Source organism: Coturnix japonica, chromosome 3 (genome assembly GCF_001577835.2).
Source record: "Coturnix japonica isolate 7356 chromosome 3, Coturnix japonica 2.1, whole genome shotgun sequence".
NCBI classification, from domain to species: Eukaryota; Metazoa; Chordata; class Aves; order Galliformes; family Phasianidae; genus Coturnix; species Coturnix japonica.
This window is the reverse complement of record NC_029518.1, coordinates 10,105,647-10,128,118: the sequence shown is the minus strand read 5'-3', so window position 1 is coordinate 10,128,118 and position 22,472 is coordinate 10,105,647. Positions and strand designations below refer to the sequence as shown.

The 22,472-nt window shown below is 46.0% G+C and overlaps 1 protein-coding gene across 4 annotated transcripts in view; it reads left to right on the top strand.

Annotated features, from left to right (window-relative positions):
- Positions 1-1,426: 1,426 nt before the first annotated feature.
- Positions 1,427-22,472, top strand: part of TOGARAM2 (TOG array regulator of axonemal microtubules 2) — a 39,984-nt gene continuing 18,938 nt past the window's right edge. Inside the window, exons 1-11 of one of the 4 annotated variants that reach the window (XM_015856951.2) lie at positions 1,427-1,560; positions 2,309-2,392; positions 13,647-13,795; positions 13,976-14,095; positions 15,041-15,175; positions 15,746-15,940; positions 16,234-16,454; positions 17,578-17,750; positions 19,319-19,365; positions 21,210-21,400; positions 21,606-21,765. In XM_015856951.2, coding sequence (XP_015712437.1) covers positions 14,068-14,095; positions 15,041-15,175; positions 15,746-15,940; positions 16,234-16,454; positions 17,578-17,750; positions 19,319-19,365; positions 21,210-21,400; positions 21,606-21,765 — 1,150 coding nt within the window. In that variant the 5' untranslated portion in view covers positions 1,427-1,560; positions 2,309-2,392; positions 13,647-13,795; positions 13,976-14,067. Of the gene's footprint in view, positions 1,561-2,308; positions 2,393-4,906; positions 5,106-10,214; positions 10,451-13,646; positions 13,796-13,975; positions 14,096-15,040; positions 15,176-15,745; positions 15,941-16,233; positions 16,455-17,577; positions 17,751-19,318; positions 19,366-21,209; positions 21,401-21,605; positions 21,766-22,472 lie in introns of those variants that run through there. The other 3 variants (XM_032443275.1, XM_015856950.2, XM_015856952.2) reach the window with 3 other exon arrangements.

Below are 22,472 nucleotides of genomic sequence, written 5' to 3'. Positions count from 1 at the left end.
GCACCTGAATTGTTGATAACTGACCTGTGTGCTTTCTAACCTTTAAAACTGCTTATCTGTCTGCACAGAGTATTAGCCAGCTGCATTCGTGTCTGTTTTTATGTGATGGTAGCCTGATTTCCAGATAGCTGCAGTAAATGGCATCTGTGATGAGGAGAGATACCAACGATGGCCAGAGGGTGTCACAGCAGCTTCACAAATGTACGTACCTTGGCTACCGATATTTTGCATCCAGTGGAACTTTGTACTATGCCCAGGCTTTGTGCTGAGGGGGCTTGTTGCCTGCCTTGCTAATTATTGCAGTGTTTCTCTGCAGCATGGTGCTGAAGAAGAGCTGCCCCTTTGGGATGTGCACCCACGTATGGAACTTCTGCTAATGGCTTCTCTGTCCTCACGTAACTGCCTTAACAACATCACAGTAAGAAGCAGCAAATGGCAGCAAAATGTACACCATTAGAGACGAGAGAGGAAAGATAAGGTGCATAGCTGTATAGGTAAGTTTCACTTGAGGCTATTAACACAGATTACAGCTCTAGGGCACTAATCCTTGCCCTTTGGGATGCTGGTTCCCTGCCCTCTGTGAGGAGGGGGTTGGAGGAAGGTGGCTACAAGCACTGTTTCCTTGTATGTATGTCCAGCCTCACCACTGCAGGACCACAAGGAACCATCCAGGAGATGGGCTGTGGCAAAGTGCTGTGAGTTCATTAATTAATCCTGTCTGAGATGCCTCTCACCACCTCCCTCCTGGAATGTGGGTTCCTTGTAAGATCGATAAGATCATAAAGAAAATCCTGCTTGGAAGAGAGCCTGGGTCTCTGCCTAAGGAAAAGCCCACGCTCCTCCCTGTGCTTCTGTTCTGGCAGCAGGACGTAATGCTGTTTAGCAGGGAGGGATGAGAGAGGAAACGAGATTTGTGTGAGTGAATCTCGCGTTATCTAAGAGGGGGATCGAAGTCGCAGTCAGACCTGGAGCCTCTCCAAGGCTCTTCTAATCACAGAGATGGCCTTAACTGGGTTATTCCAAATATCTTGGCTCGGTAATGAGCACTATAAATTATTTAGGCATATTTTAAGGAATTAATGGTACGTTTTGTCCTTGAGTAAAAACACTTCCTTCCAGCTCTGCGTTGGCTTTGTAGGAGCAGTTTGTCTCTGAGCTCCTCCCATGATAGTTACTGCACTCGGGACCCCTCAATCTGTGTCTGAGCCAGAGGGCTGCTTGCTTTCATCACCTTGAGAGAGCACTTGTCTGTCTGTTTCAGTGACTTCCCAAAGCCCTGCAACAAAACCCCTGCAGCACTTTGCTGCCTGGTGGCATGTTTTGGGAGGAGCAGGTTTGTGTGCTTGCCATGCTCTCCTGCACATAGCAAACCCATTCTTTATATTCAGCTGCTCGCCAATGGGGGGCAATAAATGATTTATAACCATGGCAGCAGTTGCTGTGGGAAACTGGCATCAACAAGGAGCTTTCTCGTGTCCACGTCAATAAAAGTACTAAAAATCTTTCCACTCTGCATCGGGTGAGACCATCTGTGATGCCTCCCAAGGAGCTGGTGTAGAGGTAAGTCAGACAGATGGTATCACACACAATGTCTGTGACAGGAACCAATGACCCTCTCAAGTGTTTCAAGCTGGAAGTTCCTGTGATCAGATTGGGTCTTCTGCCACCATCTGGGCATCCTGGGAAGGGGGTTAGCAGCAAAGATTGGTAGAATCTGCTTTTGCTTAAGTTGCTCTGTGTTGCTTCAGAGATTTCTGTACTGCAGAAAATCTTGTGGTGTGATCAGGGCATCCATAGCTGCTGTTCTAGATGAGGGGCTTCCAGCACTTTGCAGTCTTGGGTTCTCTCTGGCCTTGCAGTTCTCTGTAGCTTCGTCTTGCATTCAGATTCATCAAATCAAGGTGTGCCTTGAAATAGAGTTTGTAGGGATGATTAGGGGAGCTATGGGAAAGAAGCAGACTCTGTGGTCTGTGGTGACAGGATACTTAGAGGAGATTTAGCTTGGGTATAAGGAAGAGAATTTTACAGTGAGGGTGATGAGGCACTGGCACAGGTTGCCCAGAGAGGTGTTGGGTGCTCTGTCCTTGGAGATACCCAGGGTCAGGCTGGACGGGGCTCTGAGCAGCTGGTGGAGCTGTGGAGGTCCCTGCTCACTGCAGGGGGTTGGAATAGATGGCCTTTAATGATTGCATGCGAACTGTTAAGTCAGGCCTGAACCAGTGATTGAGCACCTGGTGAAGGGGCAGAGCCAGCCCTGGAAGCACAGGTGCAAGGAATTCACACGTGACCTCCCTAACCTCATTTACAGGCTGGCAGCCAAGAGGGAAGGATTTCTACTTGGAGATTGCTTCCTTCAGGGTATTTTCCAGCCAGCTCTTATCTTCAGAGCAGGGTAAGCTGTTCCTTTTTTGTTACCCGATTGTGAGTAATTCCTTTTTTGGGTTATCTGAGAACTTGTCAGAGGCAGCTACATACCTCTGTTTTCATGCTGTGCAGGAGTCCTTTCCAACTCAAACTATTCCATGATTAAAGGTTCAGGGAAAGGGTATGTGTAAGTGAAGGAAACTAATAGGATGAAGGGAAGGCTTTTCTGGGAAGTATGAACTCTGAAGGAGTTTCAAATTGCCATTTCTTTTCCTACAGTTTCCTTGATTCTGGTGCAACACTTTCCTATGTATAGGAAGGATTTTTCTCTCTATAAATAAATGTTTGTCAACCCAGGGTTGTTCAAAGGGAGAACCCCACTGTAAGATGCTGAAAGCTGCGCCAGCTGCTGCTTTGTAGAGGCGACCGATACCAGTTTTGTGCCTCAGGTTCATGTTTCATACTGAGGACAAGGGGAAGTTAGCACTGATGTTTCTATACAGAAGTCTGAGCAGAACAGCATTCCCAGGGCTACCAAAATGCTGTGAGTAGGAAAGCACCCTATGCTCACCAATGGGATGACTAACGTCCCCCTTCTGTGTCCCAGCTGGGGCCTGGGATTTATTTTCTCCCAAGGATTTAAGATTAGAGCCTTAATTGCATCTGATAAGAAATGCTCTGAACATCAGAAATAGTGCTTGCTGAGTGGGGCTCTGAATGTCATCGCATTATAGCTGTTGAAGGATTACAGTAGATTCCCCTGTATGAATCTTCCTTCTATTTAACCTGAGTCAGCTTGATGCTTCCAGCTGCAGGATTGGTGTCTGCAAAGGCTGTCCTTCTTCCTCTTGGAGTCCCTCTGTTTGCCAGTCCTTCCTTTATTATTTCTCAGTTGCCGGAGCCAAACACAGCATCATTTAATGCTGTTTTGAATCATAGTGCTGTAACATCTTGAAGAGAGGAGAGGACTGGGGGGTCTCAGCTGCTCCGGCTCTCATTTGTGATGTACTGTATCTCAGAAGTCCAAAAGGGTTTCAGGTGTGGTTTCCTAGGGCTCAGCACATGCTTGGTGTTTAGAGAGAGAAACAGGCTGACAGAACAGAAGGGGGAGGTGTGTGGGAGTGCAAGAAATCCTCCTTCATTAAAGGTGTGGAAAACAAAAATGGGTGACTGTGCAGCTCTGACACGTGCCTTGGGAGAGCTTAAACATTTTCTTTTTCTTACGATCAGAGAGTTCAGACATCAATGTGTGCTCTGATGCTGGAGTGTGCACCTGGGTCTGCAGTTGTTACCATCACCTGTTGGCATTGTTTGTGAAACTGGAGAAGGTATTCATATGTAAAAAAGGTTAATTATGTGGCTCCAAATGCACGTGAAAATCAGCTGGTTGAAAATCAGAGGTTGGTTTCTAAGAGGGATAAACTTGCAGCTGATTTAACAAGCTTGTTTTGCAGAGGACAGGGGTGAGGTGTGCTCAGTCACCAATATCACAGGAACTGAAACCCAAGTAATGTAATAATGGGCTGATAGCTGCTACTGCTGGTTTCCTTTGCTACTTTCCAGCGCAGTGTGGTTTGTGTTCATCCAACTGTTCCTTAGGAGAAACAAATGCAGTGTTCTGGTTGAGTGAAACAAGGGCTGGGCTGCAGGTGGACAGGAATACGAGCTCCCAGAAGCCAGGGACACAGAAATGCAATGTCAATTTCAGTGTTATTTAAGCAATGACTGGGCCCTGAGTGTCCATCTAGTAAGATGTGCTCACAAAACCCTGGTGCAGCTTTGTCCAAACCTTCAGACTTGCTAAATATCTTATGACAAAAAGCCAATGGAGTGGGCTGAATGGATAGGAGACACGTTGGCTTATGTCTTTATGAATACAAGATGCGATCACATTGTGATATTCCTGGGGAGGATCTGTGTTGTGGTAGATGGCATGTTTTGTAGCTGCATACAGAATGTCTTACCAGATTCTTGATGTGGTAGCGTCACCTGGAAGAGTGTGAATTGCTCACCCTGCTTTCTGTCGAGCTTCAGGACTCTTTTCCAAGCATCTTTCCAGTCTGGTCCTGCATAATTCATGAGATCTAATGGGGTTGTAGTCCACGGTGAAAGTACTATGGACAAATTGCCTGTAGAAATCAAATGTATTATGACTGCAATGTGTTCAGTTAATTTAGAGGTGGTTGGCCCCTGTCTAAGTGCAAGGGACAGTTTGGTGGTTGAGATTTGGTTTGGCCATGGTTAGTAACACACCACTTTAAAGTAGAACTTCAAAATGCACAGTGTACATGGAAAATGCACTGTGTCTCTGGAAGGCTCAGGAGGCTGATCCCACGTTTTGTCTTCTGCCATCCTGAAGCAAGCAGTAGGCTGCAAATTCCAGAGTGACCGTGGGAGAGCTGCTGCTTTATTTCCCTCCATTTAAGTAAGAATGCTGGCAAGCTGCCCTCCCTCCCCCGAGAGCCTCATCCTCCAGGTTTGTTTGCACAGTGCTCGCTGAATGCCTAAAAAAAGGCGCCAATCAGATTGCATTTGCCTAATACATTAATGAATCTGCTTAGGTGTCATCAGGTCTAATGTCTTAGTGAGAGGTGACAGTTGAATGCATCGGGACTGAACTGCTGAGGAGAAGTTGCAGGGTGTTAGATTGCCTGTGGTGTGCTGAGACCTGGGGCTGGGACCCGGCGTGGTAAAGTTCCCTGGGTACTAATGGAAGCATATAAACAAAAACAGAGGTGAAGGTAGGTCTCCCTTCTTGTCATTCTTGCAGCAAGCCTTTATGTATCTTGTGGTTGGTGCCCTTTGCCAAAGGAACTCGAACTCCTTGGCTGGCTGCACGGGAGTAGATTTTACCTCTGCGTGTTTACGGGAGTTATAGCTGCAATAAAATTTTTAAAGGATCCCTTGAGAAGACAGAATTACAGCAGCCTTTGTTACTCCTAGCAGAATGCATGCAAAACCAAATAGATTAAATTCATGCAAGCTCCTTCCCTGCCTCCTGCAGGATGGAATGATGGCTCTGGAGCAAAGGGCTTTAAGTGCAAGGGCTATGTGAGGTTTTACACTTCTGAGAAAGCCGTCTCGCTCTCATCCTCAAAGAAACAGCGTCAGGAGGACCTCAGCTGGGAGCTGAAGTGAGAGCGGTGTGAGGTGCATGGCTGGGTCTGTCCAAGGAACGGATCTGTGGTTTTACTGAGTCACGTGCAGCCAGATCTGCTTTAAATGCCCAGTGTACTGAGCTTTGTATCTGTGCAGCCTCTGTGTTTTCCCCTCTGCTGGCTGCACTGGTGGCATGGGGCAAGGCTCTGCTGTTAAATGCTGTGCCAGGAATGTGCACAAGTGTGGTGTGCGCTGTGGCCCTCCCCAGCTCATCTGCAGCTCTCCCTGGTGCTTCTGTGGATACCAGGGAAATGCCAGCACGACATTCTTTTGCTTCACTGGGCAGATCCAAGGACAGACACAAAAGTATTACAAATCTTAGCCGGATTATCGTTTTTTAAGTCAATATCTAACAAGGCAAGCACCTGACAAAATGGGAGCAGCTTGTTTCAGGTGGTTGTGTGGCTTTGCCAAGTGTTTTCAAGCATCTCAACTACTGTTCAGCTGATGATTGTTTTCATCCTTTCTTTATCTGCTTTGTGGAAAATGAAAGATCACAGCTCATGGGTGTGTTTGGAGAAACAAGTCATTTTATCAAAGGCTTTGTGTTTTGCATTGTTTTAAAGATGTGCAGATGACAGACTGCACTAAGAAGCCTGGTTCCACATTGTAGGCTGTGCTCGGAATGCTGTTCCTTGGCATTTAAAATTAATTACAGTTTTGCTATCAGTACTGGTGAAAATGAGTTAAGACCCAAACTGTTATGTCCTCATGTGCTTTTCTATAGCACCTATGGTTTAAACCCATTGAGGTTGATAGAAGGAAGTGCCCTTGTTCATAAGGAGCATCACTTGATGCCCCAGAGCATAATTCAGTCCCACGTAGGAATCTCAACTTTCACTCATCCCTTCTGCTCCAGAGACAGCGTGTCTTATAAAAACACACCTTGCTGAAGTCTCAGGAAATGTTACCTGGGTAATGCTTTTTTAAGGTAAATGCATTAAGGTAATGGTACACCTCTGGACTTTCTTGCTCTCACTCAGACGAGGAATGGGATGACACCACGTGAGGAGTAAGAAGAATTATTTGCTTCGGTAACAGCTGCCACAGTGGAGCAGTGGGATCCACAATGGGTTGGCAGTCAGCTGTACTCAGGCACTGGTTGCATACAGGTTTTTTCTTCCTGTCCCCAAAGCTTTCTTTTCTTGGTGCTCACGGGGTCCCTTATAAATGTCCTCATATTTCAGATACCTGCCCACCTTCAGGTGCAGCCATAAGGCCTAATTTTGTGTGTAGGCTGGAATTGCTTCAAGCTCTGCCAATGTAGGATTTATGGCATTTCAATGGGCTCATTGGTTGCTCTTTGCTGTGAATGAGCTCTGCTTTGTGCTGAAGGCCTGGTGCACAGCTGCTGGTGGTGGAGTATGGCCGGCAGCTAAATGAGCTGTTCTGTCTGTGCTGCCACCTCACAGCATTCCCACCAGCAATCCCCTATACCTCATTTCTGGCATCTCACGGAAAACAATAGCACGGCTGTTTTTCATCCATCATTATTCTTTGCTGTGGGATAGTGGCTGGAAATAATTTTCCATCCAGGACTGATGGGGATAATACATTTCAGAAGAGGAGTAGTTTCTCAGAGCATCCATGGGCTGTGCACTACAGCCACTTGCTTTGGGTGGGGTCAGGCTCAGACCTCTGATTTCTGCTATTTCTACTTCCTACGAACCACACAGAGCTTTCTCCACTATAAGCACAGTGTTTTGTTTAAAACAGTGAGGGTAAAACAGGGCACTTGCACTTATTCACCTACCACTGCGGTCTTCTCCATGACTTTGCAGGGCTTTGTAGACATTCAGCTTTGTAGCTCTTCGAGAAAAATCCACCTTCCTGTGCCTATTTTTCCTTCCCTTGGTGCTCAGGCAGCTCGTTTCTGGAGCCGCAAGAGAACTGTGTGGAAAGCCATTAGCAAGGAAATTGAGCTCTTCATCTCTGTTTGTTGTAATAATGTTCTTCATTGTGGGAGGGTTTGGAAGAAGCCTCCCCATCTGTTTGAGGCAGGCTGTTACCTGCCTGCAGGTCTGAGTATCTTCCAGCTTGCAGCACACTCCCTGCCAAGCTCTTACCAGGGATCGATGCAAGTTGGAAATGTTTTTCAGGACCTCTCAAAGCTGATGGCAGGTAGAATAAGTTGTAGGCTTGACTTCTCTTTGTATCTTCAGTTCAAGTCTCAGCTGCCTTCAGTGTATAGATCTGCCGCCATCACTGCATGGATTTTTCAGTAGCTGGAACAAATCTTTTATTAAATTATTTTCTGCTGGCTCTGCGTGTTGCTCTGTAATGGAGGCTGGCGGGGGGGCATTACTGAAGCTGGCTGAGCTTTGCCCACCTCCTGCCTCCAGCAGGCCGGTACACACGCTGTGAGGTGAAAGTTGTAGGATCTGAGTTTGGTCTGCGAAAGGATTAGGGCTAAATTCTGGTGAAGCTGGGGAGAGGGCTGTGACCATAGTATGTTAGCACGCTGGCTCACATACCCTGCTTTTGAACTGGCTGCATGATGGATGGATGCATAGGGAAGTCATGATTTTCTTGTGTCCGCTACTCCTCAGACTTTGTGTTAAGGGTGTGCAGATTTACCTGTTCTTTTTTCCTTGTGTTACATGAAAGCCATTCTATTATGATCAAGTAGATGCAATGCAACTTGTGCTGGATAGCAGGTGCCAGCAGCTGGTCTCTCTGCATCCACAGCTGAGGCTCAGCTTCATGTGGCTGCTGACTTTTCAGGTAGTCGGAGTGAACAGACGGTGACTTGCCACCATCAAGTGAGTTAAAGCCTGCAATTAGCCAATATGCAGTTAACTAGATTAGCAACACAGGGAACCAAGCAGGCTTAGCTGAGGACCATGCGATCCTAAATGAATTAGGTTGGGAAGCATGGGGTGTGTGGTGCCCTGAGTCACCAGAGGGTGCCTGCAGGTCAGCTCTGTGCTGAGGTAGGGATTCACCCCGTGGTGACACTGTTTAATAATTGGGGTGGAAGAGACCATCCAGTTCCAATGCCCTGCCATGGGTATGGCTGCCAATATATGGTGTGTTTTGTGTATTACTGGCTTCTAACTGCTTGGCATGCTTGGTGATGCACTGTTGCTGTGGGATGATACTGCCCAAGGTGAAGGGGGATGATGCAAGGCTGAGGAGCAAAGGTACTCCCTTCTCCTCTGATAGAGCAATTTTTTTCTTCCATTTTAGGAGGAATGAAACTTTGTCTCCCTGTTTTTAAGGTTAAGCATGTAGGCTGTTGAATCTGCCTCAGCAGCAGAAGGACAAGGTGTGCCAGTACTCCAGGCTGGAGACTGGATGCTGGATACTCCCAGGTGGTCTCAATCTGACCTGCTGACAATCTTTGCTCAACTTTGGTCATTATTTTGGTGGTTTAATGAGGAGGATCACACTTTTTAGCTTTCCTCACGTTGCTTCCCCATAGAGTTGCTCATTTGAGATACCCAGCAGCTTACGTTTTTTGCTAGAGCTGAGCTTGGTAGCTTGTTACTCAGTTTAATTAAAGGGACCAGATTGAACACCGTAACGGGGAATATCCTTTGAAGAGGCAGCACCTCTGCCAATTCATAGAATCATCCCTAACCAATGGCTCCATTAGATGACACGTGCTTGTAGAAAGAGAGTTCCCTGGCATGAAGGGTTTATTGTCTGAGAAGAAAATGAGGAGAGGTGAACAAGCAGCATTTCTGCTATGCTGTTTTTACAGGCAGAAGCTGTGAGATGAAGTCTTGCTGCAGCCTGCAGCAGAGCCGAGGCAGACTTTTCCTAGCATCTCTAACAGCATAAAGCAGTGCTGGAGTCTGAGGCAGTCCTCTGCTGTTTGTTTGTAGCAAAGAGGAAAAGCTTTTGGGGGATTCTCCTGTTTCATGCAGGTAATGTCACGCTGGGGCATCCATGTGTTGTAGCTGGTCAATTTTCTGCCATCCTGTGATGTATAGGGTTGTTATTTTCTCATGGACCCAATTACTCGGCCTTGGAGAAGCTGAGAGACTCAGGAGGTTGAAATTTGACTCACTGTAAGGCTGAATCCAGGACTCCTACACTGCTGTTGCTGACAAGGTGGCTCAGCAGTGGCAGGAGGGCGCTTCCCATTGGCTTGGATGCTGCTTTGCTGAGTGAGGTGTCAGCCATTTCCCCACATCACAACAGGGCAACTGTCCTGCTGGGAACGGATTGCTGGTGTTTGTTTTTTATTTGTTTTCTTGTAGGAGTTAAATTACTGCATGTTTTTTCCAGCTAAAAATCCTGCTGGTGCATCTCTATTGGCTTGCAGGCTGCACAAGGGCTCAAAGCTTGGAGGATGAATTCCTTCTTCTCAGAATATTCCTGTGGATGTTCTCCATCCAAATCATGTCACAGACACAATGAGCTTCTGCTCCTTGTTGTTAACAGGGTACAGCGTTTCACCTCTGCTCAAAGTTTCTCTTTTTGTGTGTGTGTGTTTATAAAAACAGCCAGCTCTGACTTAATACGGAAGACCCCAAAGCTTCTTTTTATAAGGTGCCAGTGATGCTTTGCTATTTGCTTGTGCCCTGTGGTTTGGGTGCTGCTGAGCTCCCAGGGGTGCTTGCTGCTGCAGCACCTGAGGAGCCGCCTGCCAACCCTGCAGGCAGGAGATATTCCTCCAGATTTCTTCAGAGAAGAGGTTGCTATGCAGCCTTGTTTGTTCCTGGCATGTGACACTGTTTGCTCGTGTGGCTAGAGCACCTGGCTGGGCAGGCTGGTCTCCTTCTGGAGGAGGGGGCTGCCTTGCCAAATGGCTGTCCCAGCTCCTGGCTTGGGAAACACAGGCTGCAGAGCACCAGAAATCCTTGTTGCCTTGTGGGAGGTGACCTGCAGCAGGGATTCACATTTCTCAGGGGGATTATGATCTTCTCAGCATGGAGCGAGGTCTGCGAAGTGAAGGCTGCAGCTGTCTCTGAAGGAGGTTGGTGAGCGGCCCTGGCTGCTTCCTGCTGCGGTGGGAAAGCAGCATGTGGGGTGACAGATAGAGGAGGGGAGGGCAAGGCAGGGCAGGCAGGAGCTGCTGAGCAGTGGAGGTGTTTGTAATGAGGAAGCCACTGTTCATACAAAAAGGGTCAGTGTGATTCCTGCCATGGCAGGGCAGCAGAGCAAGAATCCCCAGCTCAGCTCAAGCACAACATCCCCTCTTTGCTGTGCATAGGAAAAGGGAGAAGTCCCTGCCCAGCTGCTCCAGGTGGGCTAAAATTTGGGAATCCAAATGCTCGTGGAGTTAGGTGATACGTGGTAGCTGAGGTGAATGGAGACTTTAAAAACGTCAGTGATGCCTGAATGGTGGACTTAGATCCTGAACATGATAGAGGGTGTTTAAGTGCCCTAAGGACCAGGGAATAAATTCTGAGCAGTGGGAACTGTTGTGTTTCAAGGTTCGTAGGGCACTGAGAACAGCACTAGGACTTAGTGAAATAGATACAAGAGTAATAAAATGGACAATTAAACCCATCTCATTAGAGCCTTTGTGCTCCCAATGCTTGTTACTTGCAATGACAAATTTCAATACATAACGTGGATCCCACAGTGCTCCTGAACGAGATTGGTTCAGATCATTGAGAATTTCCCTGCCTGGCGGTTACAAAGAACAGGACAGAACCCTTGGGATGCTCCTTGGAGCTGCCTTGGGTTTATGCAGGTGTCTGTGACAACCTGCCACAGTCAGAGTGCTTGCACTTGTTTGTGCCTTTAGGAAAGATGTAGGGAGCGGTATGGGAGGCCTCACAGGGAGTGGAGCATGGGGCAGAGTGTGTATTTTAGCCGTCTTTTACTACTGAAGAGGCAGGGATAGAGCAGGAGAACTCTCTTCGCAAGGCACTGGGGAGACATGCCTGGTACTTCCAAGGAAAATGCAGTCACAAGAAGCCAATGCGGTGCTGTATGATGAGCAAAGCCCTGCATGGGCTCAGGACCCTGTGGTTGCAGAGTTATAGCCAAAGCACTTCCATAAAGAAAATCCTTCCAACGCTTTTGGTCATGGTTATGCCCAAGGCAACGAGTCAGTGTAGTTGACTCCTTGCTACCTCATTGTGTCTAACCAGCTCAGGAGCCCACAGAGCAATCCATCGCCCACTGCTGGGGAACTGGCATCTTTGTCCACAGCTCCAACGGAGACCATGACAAACACATGTACAGTGCTCACATAACCATGGTGTCCAACAGGACACCTCATTAGAGCTGGAATGAGAGTTTGTTCGGGTGTGTTTAGGAGTTAATGAGGTTTGGCATTCAGACCAGCTTATTCCTAACTCTTGATTCCCTGTTCTGGGTAAGCTGCTGCTCACAGTAACTCTTGTTTCATGGCTGAGTAGCCCTGCTGTGCTGAGAAGCAGCTCTGACAGGAGCTTTGGACAGGGGAACTGAGTTTGAAGACCTTCCAAACATGAGGTGAGGGCAGAACACGTAGAAGAGACAGTGTGTTTGTTTGCTGTGCTGGGAAGCCACCAGAGAAATAGGTTGTTAGTTAGGGAAGACAGTAATGATAGTATTAAATAATCTCTATTTTCATTTACTGAGTGCTAATGATCCAAAGAAGCTGAAAATCCCAGAGGATGTGTTTCCTGTAGATTAACCCAGCAGAATGGCAAGACATACAGTTATTTTATATTGAAACATTGCCAAGACCTGGAGCTGCTCAGATGCATTTTTGCTCCATTTTCCTCTTCAGAAAGCCAGTTTTTAGCATATTATTTACATAACAGTGAACCACTGGTGCTGCTCTCTGTGCAGAGTGGCATGATCTTATTTCGAGCTTCTCCCATTGGTGGCAGAAGAGGAATCCTCCACATGAGGCTGCAGGAAGGAAAACTGCTCTTCCATTATCACTCCAGACTTTGTGCAGTCTTCTGTCTTTTACCCCTCAAAAAAAATGAGGTGACCTTAAATAACCATACATTTGGGGTTTTCCATTACGTGTGGTGGCCTGATGTATTTTCTAGATACTCATCCTACATGATGAAATCAAAGACAATATACCTTAACCCCTGCTTTGTGCCCTTGTCCCACACCTTTCATTCCTTGTTTTAATGTGCGCAGTTTGAAATAGACTGAGATTTGTATTTTAAGGATATTTAGTGCCTGCCTTCCACTGAAAATAATGAGAGTCAGACTCTAAAGACCATCTCAGCATCTTTGTTCCTTGAACTTAAGCTGTCTCTTTGAATTTACGTAGTAAAGGTTTAAAGTCAGAAATGGGTTAACAGCTAACTTCAGTCTGTCTGGAATTGCTTGCTTTATTCCAGGCGAAGCCATTGACAGCTTTGGAGGAGATGTAAATGTGTTGGGCAAGGGATGTAGCTACAGGGCCTTGCTGCTTAGATGAGCATTTTCTACTGTAAATTGCTTGAGGACACCATTTGATCAGATTGTAAGTTTGACTGATAGTAGGGTACCTGAAGTCCTTGCCTGGGCATTCTTTGTCACTTGTTTTAAGCTCATAGAACACGATAATAGGTACCTGCTTTTTTCTCCCACCAAAAGCAGAGATGTTTTTTCCTGCTGCGATAGTTTAACTGATCTGTCTGTGACTGATCCTCCTGGCTGCACTTAGCTACCGTGTAGCTGCCATTCTTTCTGCAGAGCTTTATAGGCACCTATCAGTGGGTTTGAAAAAGCAATTCCCATTGGCATCCTTCCGTTCCCACTGACATTTATAGGAATTTCACTGTTGACTTACTATGCTGACTTTTTTTGCTCTACAAAATGCCCTTTTACCTCTCTGGTTAGGCTGTAATAAGTAGGCCAATACAATTAAGCCAAAGCTTTATATGGTGGCTGAAGCTCTGCCAGAAGGTGAAACAAAATCTCCAGAGCTCTGAAGTGAAAGCAGCCAAGCTGGTAAGGAAATAGCCCACAGGAGCTGAAGCTGCAAAGTGACGCTTTTTGCAGTAGTGCTGCACAGGTGGGCAAAGAGTGAATCTTTTTACTGTTGTATATCCTGCATGCTATTACACTGCCTACAAGTCCTCTAGTCCTGTGGGATGTGCACTTGGTGTTAACAGGGCAGGTGGTTCCTGGACAGCTGGCATCCACAGTTATGGGTGCTGCTATGGGCTCAGGATTCCTGAGGTGTCAAGAGGTTGTTTCAACTGCTCTTCTCCCTTTCCCAAAAGGTGGCAGATCTGGAAGCATCTGGTTTGAGCGGTACCTCAGAATTACTCACGGATGTGTCATAAAAGCTGATCTAGTCTTATCTACCCCTTCTCAGATGGGACAGGGGTACACACCAGTCTGATGACCATGTGCCCCACCGTAAATGCAGGTATGCTTGTTTTAAAAAGGGAAACCATTCTGCCCTCCATTTTTTTTCCATTCTGAATGCATTCTTATGGTGTTTTAATGCCACCTGACTCAAGCAGTTTCCTACCATGTCCCATGTGTGACACCACAGGGTAAGGGTAATGGCTGTCAGTTGTACTAACAGTGTCCTTTTTCCATGCAGGTTCCTGATGCTGCTAAGGACCCCAGTGGCATCTGTGTCAGGCCCAGTGACCGCGTGCAGCCCCTCCTCAGGACCGAGCCTACTGTCCCCCAATGGCAACAGAAGATAATTTTGCAGCAGGTAATGGACTGCAGGAGGTGACAGACCTCTAGCTTTGCAGCCAGGGTTTGCTGCAACCCTGCTGCTGCAGCCTTTGGAGCACATTTGCCTGCAGTGGAGATGCTGGTGCCCAGGAATGCTGCTTGGCTCAGGGAGGCAGAGCCCTGATCTCACAGCTCTGGAGGAGGTGCCAGCTGTGCTGGCAATTGCAGCAGCTATTCTTCATTCTGCAAGGTCTGGAGGCTGGGTAATGGGGAATATATTGGCCAGGATGAAAGGCAGGAAAACATGATGTGCATAGCTTTGAATTTTCAGGAATAACTAAGATCAGAAATTTCCGCTGAGCCAGGATGTGTTTCTTTTAGTTGAGAGGAAGCATTTCTGAAGCAGGGAATAAATTCCAGTAACAGTGAAAGGGAACAAGGGGGGGAATGTTTGGATGGACAATTTGCATCCTAAGATACAATATCCCAATAAACTCATTGAATACAGGGGATGTCTAGTGCACATACTCTTAGGTATAGCAAATAGTGATTAATTGTTTGTGCCCCAGTAGTTTCTTTATTGTGGAGGGACATAAAAACTATAAAAATTGATTGGAAATTACAGAAAGCAAAGAGCTTTCAAACTAGATTTGTAAAGTAGCTACTCATTAGATAGTGCCAAATTCTGGATACCTTTGCAAGTTGTCTGTCCTTTGAGAGATGATGAAATCCTGCAGTCTTGGATAGGTAACCAGAAAAGCCTATAATTTTCCAGAGCATTCAGATGTTAAAATGCTGGAATGCAAGCACCTTCCTAGACATCATGGCATGAAGTCACTAAGGCCCTTGAGGTCAGGAATGTAAGTTAATATTGATATGTCAGTCTGATGTGTAAAAGGGGTGTCTGTTTATCTATATATTTTTTCCTGCTCCTTCTCAAGTGCTGCAAATTCAAATAACTTGCATTGTCTTTATTTTAAAGCTAAGCATGATGCTCCAGTTGCTGTCTACTGTGGGAGTGTCCCGAAAGTCAAACCCAGATGCAGAGCTCTGCGGGGTGGAAGCATTGATTCAAACTTGCAGCTTTGTGGTAGCAGCTGGATTACTGAAGAGGGAGGTGAGGATGGAAGGTGGTTTAATGCATGATGGCAAACTCATCCTAACAGAAATCCTGCTTTTAAGAAGGAATGGTCCTTAGGGGTCAGTTCCGGTGCTTCTGTGTCAGAGCAGGTAGCTGACAGAGAGATGTGGATGATCCTGCCTTACTCTGGAGGTGCTCTTGGCATCACATCTCTATCACTAGTTTATTACACTGTATACTTTCAGTGGTATCTGAATGATGACTACTGCCAACTATGATAGGGACTGCAGCCCTACTGGCCTTAAATTGGGTGTTGTCATGTGTTACCAGTTCTATATCTACCTATGCTATTGATGCATGCCTTGCCATTGGTAAGTTCCAAGCTCTTTTTGTGCTTGCCCCTCAGATCTAACCTTGAGGACTGGATGGTGCCACTGGTGCAATTTGCCTGCGTACTAAGATGTCTCCCTGCTTTGAACTAAAATATGTAGCACTGTGCGGGTCTTTTCTGGTGGTGTTCACTGAAGCCAATGACTGACATGGGAATGGTTGGTTGTAAAGCAGTGAGGTTAATAACTAATGCGCTTATTCCCATTCCATACCTAGGGGCCATCTCTTCCCTGGAGGGCTGGGGCAGCAAGACTAATGTGCAGGACCTCGATGCTAAGGCTAGAGGTGATCTCTCCCCCCTTCCTCATCCCCAGGAAAGGGAGGTGAGCAGTGCTGCCCTGGAAACTACTCAGATCAAAGACAAGCTGAAGAAGAGGAGGATGTCTGAGGGCCTGTTAGCCCCACAAAAAGGTAAGGCTGGAGCCTGCCTGCTCTTCAGCAGGATGCAGGGTCTTTCCCAGCCTAGAGAGCTTGTGCATATTACCACTGAATAGATCTCCCCTGGATGTGCCCTCTGCAACAACCTTCCTTGCTCCATTCCCCACGTAGCCCTTTCATTGCTGTAGGGCCATACCTGTGTGCTAAGCACATGGTGTACTACTGTATACCAAATTTCTCAGAAATCCATCAATCGTAGTATCTAGCTCCAGGTGCTTTGTGTTTGAAATGTTGTTTCTCTTACACTTTATCTCTCTGTTTTGCAGGCCTGACTGACAGTAGTGACGTGAAGGGGGTTGCCCTGAAGCCAGCGATTTCCAGGTCAGCTTCCCAGAGGTTCCTGGTAACCTCCAAGCCTGTGCCCCCCATCCAGAACAGCCTTCCTCCCCCAGAGCCTGGCTGGATGAGCAATGGGGAGCAGGAGCTCAGGGAGGATGGCACAGATCATAGTGGCAGTGAAGGCAATCACAAAGAATTGACATCAGAGGTAAGGAAACAAGATAAATCTGGTTTCGATGCAAAAGATGTTTGCTGAAGCAGACAGTCCTGCAAACTGAACTTTGAGTTCCAAGCACAGTAATAGTATTTAGTAGTAATATTTCTAGAGCTCAGCAGCCTCTGTGTGGCTTTGTTGCTTTGACTGCCCAGGGTTAAATGATGGGAATTGGCACTTCTGGCTAGGGGAAGTGGAGTCCAGCCCCTATCCATGCGACTGGCTTTGCAGGACAGACAGGAGGTGCAATTGTTTGGGTTTTTGTCACAATGGGCACGAGGGGGCAGAAGAATAGCAGCCCTAGAATAAGGAGGAAAAACAACAGAAGGATAGTGCACTTCAGCCCTGCAGTTATGGGAACAAGTGTATCCCTGACATTAACTCTGTTGGTTTCACTGGAGATTGAACAGGTCCTGATTTGGCTCTTCGGCCACAAGAAGAATGATGGGGTTCTATGTAAAGGTGATCTGCTCCCACTACTGCCCTTCCTAGCTGTGGTGTGGGGAGCTTGAAGGGGTGACGTTGCCAAACTGAATGATTTCAGCAGGCAGAGAGCCCTTACACAGAGTGGCAGGGCAGGGAGCTCTGCTGAACCTAATAAATGTCAGTAAGCCTGCAGTGATGAATTGTGTGGGATCTGGAGAGCACATTAGCATCTGGACCAAAAGGCTGATAGGGGAATGTTGAAAGGGCAGCAGCAGAAAAAGAATTATGGCTTTGAGAAAAGCAGGTTTTGACAGTATGCAAAATGACTTTGTGAGGACTTGGCAGGGCCTCAGTAATGGCTGGTGGGCACCTTTGGACAGTAGGGGGATAAAGATCTAAACCCATTTCAATGCCATAGGAAAGCTAATAGAGGTGATACCACCCCAGAGCATCCTATTTGCCAAGTAGATTGCTGCCGCAGAGGTGAGCAAAGGGGGAGAGCTGTCAACAGCATGGGACATGGTCCTTCCTTCACCACCTGACTTTCCATTGCCCATCTCAGGCCAAGACATGCCAACAGTTTGACTCATTTTTTCCTCAAAGTCTTAGGAAAGAGTGCAGCTAAACTGCTTGTGGCATCAAGCAGGAAAGCTGCGCACTTGGGCTGAGCATCGCACTCTCCTCTTTCCAGGCCTCATTGCAGCCTCTGTACTGCGGTGATGAGGAAAGGAAGAAGTCACTGGGGGTGGCTTTGATTCCTCCCATCCCCAAGTCAGCAAGGCCATCCGATGGGGATCCTGGCAGCACTGAAATGCCTCTCCCAAGCTCGCAGCAGCTGTTTTCTCAAGAGCCCCTGGAGATGAGGTAAGCCAAAGTGTCTGCCTCTGGTATTCTGTTCAACTCACACATCCCATGAAGTTATTTTCTGCAGCTGACTCTCCAGTGTATTTGTACAAACTAATGCATATTCACCAGATTGTGTATCTATAGTGAACTAACGTGTCAAACCCAATGCCATACTCTTTAAAGAGCAGGCAGGGGAGATGGAGAAAGGACTTCAGAGAAACTTAAGAGCAGATGCTCTGCTGGATTCTGATACTAATTCACTTTTTAATCCTTGTGATGCCATTTAGGAACTGTGCTATATAGACCTGAATCCACCATCTGGTTTTGTGCATGAACTTTGCCAATATCTATACCTATAAGAAACCAGTATCTGTACCTGCAAAAATATGTTGGGGCAAATATAGCAGCCTACCAAATTTAAGTGCTGCATTTCACAGAATCACAGAATGACCCGGGTTGGAAGGGACCTCAAGGATCATGTAGTTCCAACCCCCCTGTCTGGCAGGGCCACCAAACATACGCCTTTACTAGATCAGGTTGCCCAGGGCCCCGTCCAACCTGGTCTTGAACACCTCCAAGGACGGGGCATCCACAACCTCCCTGGGCAGCCTGTTCCAGGGCCTAACCACTCTCCTAGTGAAGAACTTCCCCCTAACATCCAACCTAAATCTTCCCTCTTTTAACTTAAAACCATTTTCCCGTGTCCTGCTATTGTCAGCATTTGTAAATGTTGCTCCAAACTTCTCTTTGGATTTTCACTGTGGAATGAGAGCACAGATCAATCTGCTTTTGGATGTATAGACTTATAGATCTGTAATATTTGCCTATGGCTTTAAGATCCAAAGGGCAAAGGTGCTGGGGAACAGTTACAGGGCTGTAAATGATGGACGGACACTTGGGCATGCATAGGGAAATCTAGCTGCCAACTTTATCCTCATTGTAACAGTAAATAAGGAGTGACAGAAGCACAGTTCCAATTAAAAAACCTTCAGTATAGCACTTCAGGTGCAATCTGGATACATTATGTACCCGCTGAGTTGGAAGAAAACCCTTCCTTCTTGAAAGAACAGGAAGGTGTAATACTATTCTAATGACCGAGCTGTGGTATTATCATCTGTACCAAGATACTGTCATCAGTTTAAATCATGACCCGGCAAAGTTAGACTTCTGCTGCAGTGTAGATGTAGCTGTCCCTCTGTACAGACTGAGGACTGACTTAATATCTCTTGCTGATTCAGAAAGGTGTCTGTAAAAGTGAGAGCCACTTAGCTCCAAAAGAGAGCCAGCACAATTGGATCTTGAACGCCCACACTGAGGAGTCTGATTCCTGCACTTCAGCTGGAACTACATGTTTCAGTCGGAGCTGTGTGACTCTACAACTTGAAAGTTCAGTGGCAGTTAATGAGCTTTTCATATCACTGGTTTTATGGGTTGCACGTCTTTCCTCACCAGAGTGATTTTGCTAAGAAACCTTTCCTCCTTTAAAGCTAACCCTCTCCTTTCTCTCTCTCATATGTTCTACTCTTTTCAATTTTTTTTTAATTTAATTTAATTTTATTTTTATTTTATTTTATTTTTTTTTTAAGGCCAAGATCAGGCTGTGGAATAGAAGAGAAGACCCCTACATCTCTGGGTAGGTACAGGTCATCGCTATCCTAAAATGAACATGAAAATCCCGACCCATGGTGGTTGGCACTGTGAAATTCCCATTGAAAACCATTCTGTAACTTTTTTGCTTTCCTTACTGTGCTCAGACAACTACTCTAGAGCCCCGTACTGGGAGAACGTGCTCTGATGATCCAGTGAAAATAACTCCAGCAAGGGAGGTCAGAATGGCAGTAGCTGGGGGGTACTCTGGCATCCTGGAGATGTACAGCAGGAAAAGAAACTCTCTCAACCTTTCTACATTGTGCTCTTTTCTACACTCATGTTTTTGTTTTTTATTTTTATTATTTTTCATTTTGTTAATCTTCCTGAGTGCTCTCTGATGGTCCAAAGATTAGAGAAATGAGAAATGCTCCCACTCGTTCCACCTGTGCTTGGAGGAGGAAATCTTCACTCAGAGCAGTTTCTCATCCTGAACCAAACACTTCTGAGATCTGAAGTAGATTCGCAAACGTCTCGTGTTATTACACTGGAAGAAGTAGTGAAACCGTATGGGTTAAGAAGTCCTTGTGAGTTTTCCATTTGAAGATGAAGGACTGAAGTCAATGCAGTAGTTGTCTGAACTCAGCCTTCCATCCTTTTAAAACATAAGTCTAAATCAAATGCTGAGTAATGAACAGAAGCTTCCTTCTTTTTGCAACTAATTTGCCTTACACAACATAAGCTAGGTTTATTATTATGAATATCTTCCCCTACTCCATCTGCAGTTGTCAGTTCTGCAAACTCAGGCTGGGTTAGGAGATGACTGTTGGCTGTTGTTTTTTTCCCTTGCATTATGACTAGCTATAAAAGTTCTGCAAGATAAAATAGGGTGTTAGTTGCATCTGTGTTAGCCAATACTTTTAAGCTGAAAACCTCGATGACACCACTGCTGCTCTTTTGCCATCTGTGAGCTTGGAGTGATGAGAGAGATAAGAGTTTAACAAATAATTTTGCTGATGTAGAAAAAGAGATAAGATTCACTGGTCTCTCAGCTTGGTGTTAACTCTGCCAAATAATGAGCGTACGCTGTAGCAATGATTACTTTATTGCTGATATGAAGCTCGGATGCTGAATGCAGCTAGGGAGAAGTATTGCTGAGTAAGTAAGGTGACATTTTTGGTGGATACATTCTGGACTAGAAATGAGCTATATCATTAAGCTGTCTCTCTTTCTCTCTCTCTCTCTCTTTATTATCGACCTGGCCATTCAGCAGGGGAAAAAAATCCTGATTTAAAAAAGTTATTCCTTTTTTTTTTTTTTTTTTTTTTTTACTACTTGGCTATTACGTGATTTTATCATCTGTGAAGCCATGTAAGGAATGATTAGTTCTCTGAGTCTTAACAGCTCTGTTGGAGAGTATTTCAGAATGAGCTGTACTGTACTATTCCCCATAAGAGAATCGGCCTCTTTAGTGAGGCCACCCAGAAAGTGAGCCAATCTGCTACATTTTATAATGAAACTCCTTGCGGGGAATGAATGCAGCTTTGAGAACACAATTCTATTTTCAATATGACTCCAGCCATTTCAGGTTTTCCTTCAGATGACCTCTAAAATATTCCAGCAAAGAGGAAGAAATGTTGATACTTCTACGAAGGCCTATAGCTATCAAAAAAAAAAAAACAAAACAGGAAAAGAGAAGATTTACTAAAATGAAAATGGTTCGGAACAGATAAGAAGCTTTTTGACAAGGACAGTCTTCATTTCTCTTCTCAAACGCATCTTACCAGGAGCTGTGCCTTTTGTCATTCAATAGACTTTTGTTTGGCCAACACTTCTGCTTCTGTACGTTATGTGCCTTCTCAAACCCAGTACATATTTATATCTCATCAGAACTCCGGACTCTGGAACCCATCCTGCCTATTCCCCAGCATCGTATTGCCTGTAGCATGAAGTCTGTGGGGCATCTGCATGAGCCTGTGCCGCTGTTGGCCGATCTGCCCCTCAGCCAGGCCAAAGAGATGGATCACCTTTCAAGTCCTCGCCTTCTGAATGATGATGACTGGAAGGACAGCAATGGAAGGGTAAGAGCTGCAGGTAGGGGTGAGCAGGCTTCTGTTTCAATGTCAGTGACTGCTTCAGTGACAAAATGTTACTGAAAATCATCACCTTCCCTTTGTGGAACTGCATTAAAGACCATGAAGTTTAAGCACCATGTTCCTGATGAGGGGTCACGTGTAGATTGTGCATCTCTCTTCATGCTCATTGATGCATTTCTTCTACAACCAGATCCATATCACCATATCCAAGTCCGCTCAGGAGAAAATGCGCCAGAAGCAAACGAGAGAGATGGAGCTTTTGCTCAGAGAGAGGGAGAAAGAGAGAGCAAAGGAGAAGTCATTGCAGTTCTCCACTTGGACTGCTGACCCTGGAGGTGTGGCCAGAGAAGGTGAGTGGTTGCTATAGCTGTGGGGCTTTGTGTTCACTTGTTTACTGTTTGCATAGAGTTGTAAATATCTATGAAATCAAACTGGAAGGCTGTTTCACTTACATCTGAGTGGAATTTAGAATATGATTTATTTCTGTTTTCCAAAGAAAATTACAGAGGCATGAAGTGTCTTGCCTGCAGCCCATTGCGAGTCAGTGACAGAATATAAATAACTTCCCCTCCTTTTCCTACCAAGTCTTGCAGACTGTATAAGTCTTGCAAATGACATTTGGGCTTCAGACTCTCTAATTGAGAGTAGCTTACAGGAAAGGTGAATGGGGTGAGTCTGAAAGCTTCTTAACTAAGCTGCAACCTGGAACAGCAGAAATCAGACTATTTCCAATTAAAAGGCAAAAAGAAATTATTGCTCACGTGACAAGACGGATTATTCTGCTCCCTACCCCCAGCAGAGGAGCTTGCATTGCTGAGCCATTCTGGAGCCCTTAGCAACGCTCACATTTTACCCACATGAATGCACAGCTTTGCTGACTTAATTGCAGCTGACAGGCTCCGATTGTCCTGCAGCATGCATTACCATGAGTGCTGCTGCAGTGATCTTAAGAAGTCAGCACCCAGCCCAAGGGCACCAGGCAAGGTTACCTGCTCTTTTTCTTGCTGCTGTTTTGTGAAATGCTGGTATGGAGTGCTGAGGTGGGAGCCCCAGAAAA